The following is a 10,531-nucleotide window of genomic DNA, read 5'->3' on the forward strand; positions in this document are numbered from 1 at the left end:
CTTCTTCGGTGAATAGCTTAGGAACTAAGCTCTCTCTCACTTCTCTGATTTCTGACCAAGAGGGGAAAAGGTGAACGTTGCTTTTGGTGAAAGCAAATTGGAGGGATTTGTTTGAGAGATGCAATCGGGATTGGATCGGTTCTTTTCAGGTTCAGCCCAACTGAATTTTTGCCTTGATTTCTTTGGGCTTCCTTTGTTTATACAGCCCTTCAGCATTGGTTTTATTTTCTTCTTATTGGGCTGCTACTTTGTTTTTCTTTGGCCTACAACATTTAATCAAATTTAATTAAACACTAATTGAATGTTTAACCCACTAAAAATAATGTTTGTCATCATAAAAAATAATTTAGTTAATTTCTTAACTCAACAATATATAACAGCTCCTGATGACTTACACTATACTAACCACTTATAGCTCTAAACATAAAGGTCAAGTGACACTATATCTTATAAGCGCAGGTCGTGGAGGAAATTGTGCATCCCAAGTGTAAGGAGCGAAGAATGATGATGGAAAAAGCGTAATGAAGTATTTATAGAACAACACTAGGAGCTGGCGAAAGCAGGGGAGAAGTGGGTGAAAGAAGATAGCGGGTGCTTTCACCATTGTGGGTCCTCTTATCACTACAATCCTCTTTGCGGCAGCCTTCACTCTCCCTGGTGGAAACAACCAGAATACCGATGTGCCCATGTTCCTGCATGACAAGGTATTTACTGTCTTCATTGTACCAGATGCAATATCACTGTTTGCTTCTTCGACCTCGGTCTTGATCTCCATTGGGATCCTCACGTTGTGTTTATACAGAAACAGATTTCCTGCAGGTGTTTCCAATGAAACTACTACCAGCCATGGTGGCTCTCTTCTTATCGGTGGTCTGCATGATGGTTTCATTTTGTGCATCACTTGTTGTCATCTATATACCAATAGTATTCCCGTGGAATCATATCCGACATGGCATTTTGTGGGAATTTTGAATTTTTTTTAAATAGGAAATTTTTCATTTCTGTGGGCCCCACAGACAGCTCATTATGAGTTGTCATCTCTCTCTTCTATTATTATCCTGAATCTTGCCTCTTCGATATCTTCTCCTTCTCTCTCATTGAAACCCCATTCACCTCCTCCACTTTCTCCAGATTCAGCTTCTTTGCGTCTTCTTTCTCTGTTCTTTCGGATCAGTGTATCCAGCTCTGCCATCTTTCGCGTGCTCTTGTTCTTCTTCCCTTTCTTTCGTTTTTTTCCTTATTCTTCCTCCTCTCCGTTCTTCGATGGTTTCTCCGTCACTGGCGATGCCTCTACTGTCGGTGGTGTCCACAGCCTCATAGAGCGTGAGCCCTCACTCGGCCGCTCGCGCTCCTTGGCGATTCTGTTTCTCCGCTCAAGATGGACGGAGCGAAAGAAGAGTTTGCTGTGTAGTTAGCAACAAATCAATTGTTGTGATGAGATCTAGCAACAGATCTCATTGAAAGAACCTTTTCATTTTCTATTCCATCAGCTCCGATTTTCTTGTGTCTACTCAATGGAGCTGTACGGGTGATCCAGCGAGGGTTCCTGATCTGATCAATTGCCAGAGTGGATCGGAATTTGACTCAAAGGTATGATATTATGTTAGATTTGATATAATTCCTCAACCGCTCTGTTCTTTTCATTTTTTGTTCATAAAATAAAATATGAAAATCATTTCCCTTTTTCCCAATCTTTGTGGTTTTCTACGATTGTGATTTGTCTTACAGGAGAATCTGGGGTGTTGTAAAGTGTGTCTGATCCTGATTTTGAAAAATGCAGAACCTGTGTGGCGAATGGGATTGGGTGCTGCAGAGGAATCTTATCCCCAAAGGCCTGGTGAGGCTGATTGTATCTACTATTTGAGGATTGAATTCTATGGCTATGGTTCCCGCTACCATTTCAACCATCCCTGTGACCGGGTCGAGGCAAAATTTATAGTTCGTTTGATTTTTAAGTTTGTGGACGGTTTTTTGTTGTGTTATTTTTGTGCTTGATATGATCATCAGTTTTTTTTAGTGTAGTTTGATTTGATATTGGCTATAATCAGTGTGATAGTGTTGAGCTTATTGAATCAAAAGTCTTTTTGTTTGAGGGGTTTTCCTTTAAATTATTTTTTTAATCAATTGAACTCTAAGATTCATATATTTGTAGTGATCTAATGATTTGGTGATATGTGAATGTTTCAGGCTGTTGGTGCTGTTGCTAGGACTGGAGGAGGGGAGTACCCGGAGCGAATTGGCCAGCCTTTGTGCCAGGTGCTTATACTTTTGATATGCATTGATATTTCCTTTGACAATTGACTCCTGTGATTCCTTGTTTTATATGAAATGAGGTGCTCTGTGGCAATCTATAATTCTATTATATGTTGAGGATAGAATAATGTTGAATTTCTGTTTTGACTCATCTTTGTAGTTTGAGTTTTCTTTTGCATATTGATTATATCTGCTGATGCTTAAAAATGCAATATTACATAAAGATAGGGTCATGCAAATTTGGTTCTTGCTTCAAGTACAACCATCCTGGGCAGGTTGGAGGCTCTACCCCCTATGTCACTAAATTATAAATATGGAGGAGATGAGTCTTATATCTCCGTGTAATTACGGTGAATCATTTTGGTTGCTGTATTATTTTAAACATGTTTTGGTTTGTCTCCAACTACTCTTACATTTTATTCTCCGCAGGTTTTCAACTTGTGGATGCATTTGTGTGTTGTATATGTATTTTTCTGAGAGCATTCTGAGATATGGTTTATGACCATCTTGTTTGGTAACTCTGTTTTGGTTCCTTTTTCTCTTTCATGGTTAATTTTAATTGCTTTTAATGATAGTTTTATGGCATCACACAGTTCAAATGGAAAAAGATAAATGAGAATCAAAATAAAATACATGAATAAAGGATATGGTATGTATTGTGTAAGCACTTTTTTATTTGTTTGATTATAAGCTTTAGGCAATTCCTTTTTCTAATTAGTTTGTGAGGACCTTTTATTTGATAGAAAATGGTATATAGAAATATTAGCTTTACTTGATTTAGATTCCGAAACAGGTAGAGTATATCGATTTAATTTGCTTCTGTTGTTTCAGTTATTTAAAGCACAAATATCCAATCTTGAGAGAACTCTGAAACCAGCAACTTCAATCCAGGATAAATAATGATCAACAATTTTTCTTAAAAAATTGTGTTCTAAATCATTAGATTTTCTTTTTTAAAAAATATCATGTTTTATTTGTTGTATGCTACATGGTTATTTCTGAATTCTAATTCTAATTATAGTCTGCTATAAAGATAGTAATTATGTATTGTTTAGGTAGGTTACCGATATTTACATTTTTTGTTACAGAAATTGTGTATTACTTAAGCTGCTTACTAAGCAACTTTAGCTCCAATAGGTCCTCAAAATCGCTATTGGTGGCTAACTATTGGCTGGACACCGATTAGCTGGCTGAACCAGGCGGTCTGAAGAATCTATGCTCCTCTCTGGGTTAGCTGCTGGCTTGGGAGAAGAAGCTCTTCTACCATCAAGTTAAGTTAAATATTTTTTCTTCTTACCTATTTTAAGGAAAATTGTTCAAACCTTGATATTTTGAATTGTGTTCAATTTTACGGTGTTCTTTGTTAAAACTGATATAGGTATTTGTTGAAAATGATATAATACAGGTATTGTTTATTTTTATGAGTCAATATGTATTACATGTATTTTTTTAATAAAATAACGATAGAGTCTTATTTATGAGAAAAATTGAATAGATGTGCCATACTTTTCACTGTCTGTGAAAGTTTCTGTATTGGTTGTAACTGTGGCTGGTTTATTAGCTTTTTGTATGTATTTTAATTTGAATTCAAAAACTACAGAATGGAAACAAGAGAGAGGCATTGAGTTCAAATATGATGATGTAAGTACTACCTCCTTAATATAGTTGATATGTATTCACTAAAATAAGAAAAAAAACTTGATACGTGAGTTTGAAAGAGAAATATTGGATGCTAACTGGTGCATTCTAATTAGTTGCTCAAGTTTAAGTAATTTTTGTGTCAAAATAATTTTCGCTCTCTCTATGCTTGAAGATTACACCAACTCGCGGCAAGGAAAAGAGCAAGAATGTCGTAAGCTGTGGGTAAAGTGCTCTTATTGGTTGAAATATTTTTCTTATTGGAATCCAGACAACACTTCGGTGTATCTGTCAAATTCACTTTCCCACAAATTCAATTTCCCTTCTTTGTTCATCTTTATTTGCTTTTAACATTTTGTTTGATTTTCTATTAAGTTAGTATTTCTTTGGCCTTTCTTTTTCATTGTTGTTTTTTTTTTAATTTTAATTGGTTATTTTCTGTTTTGGTTCCTTTTTCTCTTTCATGGTTGTTCCTTCCTATGTTATTTGTCTGTTTACTCTTACTTTCTTTTCAGTTACTGCTTAAATAAACTTGTCTTCAAGGTTTTCTTAAGCGTAGTATTTCATGCTTTTAATGATTAAAAGGTTTTATGGCATCATACATTTCAAATGAAAAAAGATAAATGAGAATATGTTAAGAGAAAGGGAAGTCTTAGATTTTGGTTTGTATATTGTGGTATTTGCTAATTGTTATTTTATTAATACCTCAAAGTTGCCCACCATGTGTTTGAGTTAAGCTCCCAATGATACCACTCCATTGTTTTCTTGTCTACAATTACTACTTTAGGAGGATATGTTGACTTACAAGTAATTTTATCATTATTTTCTGTTTTGATTGTCAACAATGTAGGTTTTCTTTAACGATTTTACGTTCATTTAATTCAATCTTATGACTTGGTTGTTGTTTACTGCATGCTTGGTTGTTGTACCAGGCAAAATCATTAGCTGAGAGGAACCAACGGGATCTACAAACTCAAGGAGAGCAAGCTGAGAGACATGTGAGTTGTCTATATTTATAGATTTATAAATTGGAGAGGAGAGGAGAATATGCTCATATAGGTGCATTCCCTCTGTCTATCTTTCCTTTTAGGTTGGGGGAAAGAAAAGGGGCTTGTCATCACTCCTTTCTTGGATTTTTTTAATATTATCTGCTGCAGATGTTTTTTTTCTATTTTAATATTGTAGTGTGTTCTTATTTAAGATTCGTCTTTATCAGTTTTCAGTAATTTACATTTATTTATGGCTTTATGCCATGTTTTATTATTTTTCTTTTTTCATTGATCTTTATCTTTCCAAATTCAGAGGCTTGCAGAGACACTGGATTTTGAAATTAAGCGCTGGGCTGCAGGAAATGAAGGGAACTTGCGTGCTTTGCTCTCCACCTTACACTACGTACGTACTTTGTTGATATAGTTTGGTAATCTCTGAACTTTCTATATTCCAGATCTATAGTGGCCATAAGTATAATGACTTGGATTATCTATTTATCTTCCACCATTTTATTTATAACAAGTGTATATTTAACATGTTCTGCAAAATTATACATGTATCACTGAGATTTTGTGGCCATAATTTATTTTATTTTGATAACAAGTGCGTAATTTACATCTTCTAAAAAATGATACATGTATCCCAAAAATGTTGATACATATTATTTTGTTAATACCTCAAAGTTGCCCACCATTTGTTTGATTTAAGCTCCTAATAATACAACTCCATTTTTTTCTTATCTACAATTACTACTTTAGGAAGATATTTTGACTTACAAGTAATTTTATCGTTATTTTCTATTTTGATTGTCAACAATGTAGCTTTTCTTTAATGATTTTACGCTCATTTAATTCAATCTTATGACTTGGTTGTTGTTTACTGCATGCTCGGTTGTTGTACCAGGCAAAAGCATTAGCAGAGAAGAACCAGCGGGATCTACAAACTCAAAGAGCAAGCTGAGAGACACGTGAGTTGTCTATATTTATAGATTTATAAATTGGAGAGAGCAGGAGAATATGCTCATATAGATGCATTCCCTCTGTCTATCTTTCCTTTTGAGTTACGGCAAAGGAAAAGGGTTTGTCATTACTCCTTTCTTGGCTTTTTTTTGTATATTATCTGATGTAGGTGTTCTTTTTCTGTTTTAATATTATAGTGTGTTCTTATTTAAGATTTGTCTTATCAGTTTTCCAGTAATTTGAATTTGTTTATGCCATGTTTTATAGTTTTTCTTTTTTTCATTGAACTTTACCTTTCCAAATTTAGAGGCTTGCAGAGACATTGGATTTTGAAATTAAGCGCTGGGCTGCAAGAAAAGAGGGGAACTTGCGGGCTTTGCCCTCCACTTTACAATATGTATGTACTTTGTTGATGTAGTTTGATAATCTCTGAATTTTCTGTATTCTAGATCTATAGTGGCCATAAGTATAATGACTTTGATTATTTATTTATCTTCCACCATTTTATTTATAACAAGTGTATATTTAACATTTTCTACAAAATCATACATGTATCACCAAGATTTTGTGGCCATAGTTTATTTTATTTTGATAATAAGTACATAATTAAAATCCAAGTGCATAATTAACATGTTCTACCAAATCATATTTTTCTTCATGAATCTTGAACCCGTCAAACGGGTCCTTTTGCTTAGTTTATATTGCTTTTCTGGTATTTATTTTTTGGTATAATTATTTATATTTATGTTGACTAGATTCATTAATCAATGATGATCAGGTGCTGTGGCCTGAATGTGGTTGGCAACCAGTTTTTTTAACTGATTTAATTATAGGCGCTGCTGTTAAAAAGGCTTATAGGAAAGCTACACTGTGCATTCATCCTAATAAAGTGCAACAGAAGGGTGCCACTCTTCAATAGAAATATATTGCTGAGAAGGTGTTTGATCTGCTAAAGATATTTTAGGCTCTTCTATGCAAATTTTTTATGCTCTTTAATCAATTCTTTATAATGAAAGTAGTAGTTGAAAATGACAATCAAGTTAGATTGGAGCATGGTTATCAAATCGCAATTCACATCAGGAATCGTTGTGCAAATTATGAAAATAATTGATAAAATTGCCAACATAGAGACATCACAATTCACATTTAATATTAAATTATTTTTAATAAATAAATTTTATTAATTTATATCTACAGATTTTGAAAAACGTGAATATAAATTGTATTGATTTCCAAAATTTCTGGTCATTTGAATTTTTTCAGATTTGAGATCTGAAAATTGTGAGGATAACGATTTGGTCTGAATTTTAAGCTGTTGGATATTTAGGTTTAGTTGGTCTCTGTGCTATTTCGTTATTTTTTAAAAGAGTGGGTATTTTCCTGTTTGCGCATCTTCTCGGCTCTTAGGATTTACTTTATAATTAAATAAGGTATTGAGAAAGATTATTACGATATATATTTTGGTTCTGTTGTGTAATCCTGTGATGGTACATATATTTCATGGATAAAGCCTAAAATAAAATTTCATTGATAATTCTCTAATGGATAGTCATCTATCTATGGTTTGAAAGCATTAATGTTAGCTTTATTTCATGTCTTAATCTTCTGCTAATGCATCCTCACTTTTCTTTCTCCTTTGTAGATTTTTTTTTATCTGTTTGGTCTCAAGAAACATGGTGTCATCGAGTTTGGAGAATTTGTTCAATCATTGGGTGTATTTCTCCCAGATGCATCTATGGAAGGCAAGATCAACTGTAAGATAGAACCATTACATAATAATGATTCATATTCATATCTCATATCTTCTTTTTGCTCCCTCAAGAATCATATGCATGATTTATTATATTGGACTGCATAAATGATTTATATTCAATCATTTATCATTATATTAAGTTATTTATAATGATTTTTCAGTTGCTTTTCGGTTATATGATCTAAGATAGATAGGGTATATTATTGAACCTGAAGAGGTAGAGTGCTTTTTCTATTTCCTTTTAGCAAATCAGCATTAAGTATTAGCGGCTAATATTGCTTGCTCTTCGAAATATATGAATATTCTATTATTATTATTAGTTCAATATTTTGTATGCATATATTATCAAAAAGAAATTTCCGATCAAAATTGAAAATTTTGCTTGCTCTTCGAAATATATGAATATTCTATTATTATTATTAGTTCAATATTTTGTATGCATATATTATCAAAAAGAAATTTCCGATCAAAATTGAAAATTTAAATACTTGTGGTCCTTAGAACTTGAAATCAGTAATGCAGATTTTATTTAATCCTTTTCAAAATGTTTGGATTCAGCTCCTCCCCTTCCTCAATTATGAATGCTATGTTGGTTAGTGGTTGTCATGCTAAACAGGATTAAGTACATTTCAGTTAGAATGGAAAGTATTCCATTTTTGTAATTATTATGACGTAAGAATAAGTTAGGGTTTACTCATAAATAATTTGAGCTTTTTTAATTGTGCCTGAATTAACATAATGTAAAGTGCTTTGGAAAAAAAAAGATTTCAGTTTAATTATGAACAATTATTTATTAGATTTTGAAGGCATTCGATTATTAAAACATGTTTGATTCTTTTAGAATCATCACAATTTTTGTTATACTGATTTCAAAACTCATGTACAAATATAACAAGAAGGCTCTAGAAATAAAAAAGAATAAAAAATAGCAACAACAATTATATAATGTGAAATCTTTCTCATTAACGTATATATGATTGGGGGATTCAGGTGATCGTCATTTACAAAAGAAAATTCTATAACGTGAAGTCAGAAGCATACTAATTTAAGCAAGGTAATTGTATATTTGTGGTGTTCTTGTCACTCTCTACATACTTCCTATCTATCAGACTTTCTATTATTTTATTTATGTTTGTGGGTTTTACTGGAAATTTGAGTTGTTTCAAAAAAAAAAGATTGTAATCAGAAATAAGTTCAATTTGTTATTCTATTAGACTTTGTTATTCTATTAGTTCTTCATTTAATTAAATTTCTTTTTTCTTTGGTAGACTAGCTACCTACTCTTTCTCAAATATATAACATTATAATTCATATTTCAATCTTGACTTCCAAATTATTAATGATGATGGAGAGTTGAAAGTGATCAAGACTAATGAGAAATCTGTTTATTATTGTATTCCATCTCTGATATGGAGGTTTTTTTTTCATAATTGAATATAGTTATTTTTCATTATAGAACTAATAATTTAACTAAAAGGACTTTACTTTTTCCTCGGGATGAAGCAAATAAGGAAAGTGACTATAGTATTTGGAATAACAATTCAACCAAATTGTTGCTCCACAATAGGCATCACAAGGACATTACTATTGTAATTATGCTGAATCTGAACACTTAATATTCTGAATTTCACAGGGCTTATGTTTCATTGGCAATATTATTTTCAGGTGCCGTCCTTTTTCTTGCAGTTACGATAGATATATTAGATCATTACATGAGAAAACTTCAAATTAGAAGAAAGACTGTTGTGGTAATGAAAAAATTGGAGGCAACTAAAGTATTGAGAAAAGAAAGAGACAAATCAAAAGTGAAACCATACAGCTAGAATCTAATCTCAAGTCTAAATAGAGGATATGGTATGTATTATGTAAGCACTTTATTGTTTGATTATAGGCTTTAGGCTATTCTTTTTTCTAATTTGCATTTTTTTTGTCTAGTCAACTGAATTGTACATTTCACAACTAGAAAATTGATAAATACAGACAGATTTACAGACAGATTTAGTCTTTATTACAGACGGATTTTTGGTTACCGATGAAATTACCGACGGATTTTGTCCCACTGTAAAAGCCCCGTCGGAAATTATTTACCGACGGATTTTTTTTCCGTCGGAAAATTACCGACGGATTTTTACGATTTACCGACGGATTTTCCCTCTGTAAACCCTCCCTCCATTTCCTGAAGGCGACAAACTTACAGACGGATTTTCCGTCTGTAATTACAGACGGATTTTCCGTCTGTAATTACAGGCAGATTTTCAAACGGATTTTTCGTCTGTAATTACAGACGGATTTTCAGACGGATTTTCCGTCTGTAATTACAGACGGATTTTCCGACGGATTTTCTCTCTGTAATTACAGACGGATTTTTCGACGGATTTTCCGTCTGTAATTTAAACTTTGGAAAATCATGATTACAGACAGAAAATCCGTCTGTAAATCCGTCTGTAAGGGCTACTTGTGACATTCCTGGATCTTGATCAGCCAAGCCAACTCTTATTTAAAGTATTTTAACAACTGACAATGCCGTGGAAGTACTTAATGAACTGAATTTCCTTTTGGAAGAACATGATTCTTAACTTTCATTAATTCAAGGAAAATTGGGTATATGCCAACAGATTATTAGTTCTTGTAAACACCCCTGCAAGCTGCAAACATTTCAAGCTACTAGATTACCATATTCCAAGAGAATAATGCATGCTTCACATGCATTCTACACAAGATTAAGATTGGTGAACTGTATTATCTCTTAAGGAGATGTGTCAAATGGCTTAGACTATAGAAACTTGGAAGAAAAGAAACCAACTATAAAATCACAAAGCACAAAACTGAATAATAATAATAATAATGTTGAACATAGTTAGGACCACTAAATACAGTAATGTTAATGCCAGACAGCTAGAAATTAGTTAATAATTTTGACATAGGAGGAGTATTTATA

General features: G+C 32.7%; 1 protein-coding gene across 9 annotated transcripts; it reads left to right on the plus strand.

Annotated features, from left to right (window-relative positions):
• Nucleotides 3,589-6,803, plus strand: LOC107643703 (auxilin-related protein 2-like). 9 transcript variants are annotated; one of them, XM_021124110.1, is made up of 5 exons: nt 3,669-3,894; nt 4,824-4,889; nt 5,194-5,283; nt 5,785-5,848; nt 6,148-6,283. In XM_021124110.1, exons 1-4 carry the CDS (start codon nt 3,823-3,825, stop codon nt 5,839-5,841), a joined length of 285 nt encoding a protein of 94 aa, XP_020979769.1. In that variant the 5' UTR covers nt 3,669-3,822; the 3' UTR covers nt 5,842-5,848; nt 6,148-6,283. The 9 variants fall into 9 exon arrangements, 5 of the variants coding, with proteins under 5 accessions (XP_020979766.1, XP_020979769.1, XP_020979768.1 ...); XR_002363120.1 differs by lacking the exon at nt 3,669-3,894 and adding exons at nt 4,604-4,698; nt 6,619-6,777 and having other exon boundaries at nt 5,194-5,848; nt 6,148-6,237; XM_021124107.1 differs by lacking the exons at nt 5,194-5,283; nt 5,785-5,848 and adding an exon at nt 6,619-6,803 and having other exon boundaries at nt 3,589-3,894; nt 6,148-6,237.

This window comes from Arachis ipaensis, chromosome B05 (assembly GCF_000816755.2).
Source record: "Arachis ipaensis cultivar K30076 chromosome B05, Araip1.1, whole genome shotgun sequence".
Lineage (NCBI taxonomy): Eukaryota > Viridiplantae > Streptophyta > Magnoliopsida > Fabales > Fabaceae > Arachis > Arachis ipaensis.

Coding starts and splice junctions, on each gene's coding strand:
- LOC107643703 (XM_021124107.1), top strand. CDS start 3,823: ATGTATTTTAATTTGAATTCAAAAACTACAGAATGGAAACAAGAGAGA. Junction 3,895..4,823: donor TTGAGTTCAAATATGATGAT/GTAAGTACTACC, acceptor TTGTTGTACCAG/GCAAAATCATTAGCTGAGAG. Junction 4,890..6,147: donor GAGAGCAAGCTGAGAGACAT/GTGAGTTGTCTA, acceptor TTCCAAATTTAG/AGGCTTGCAGAGACATTGGA.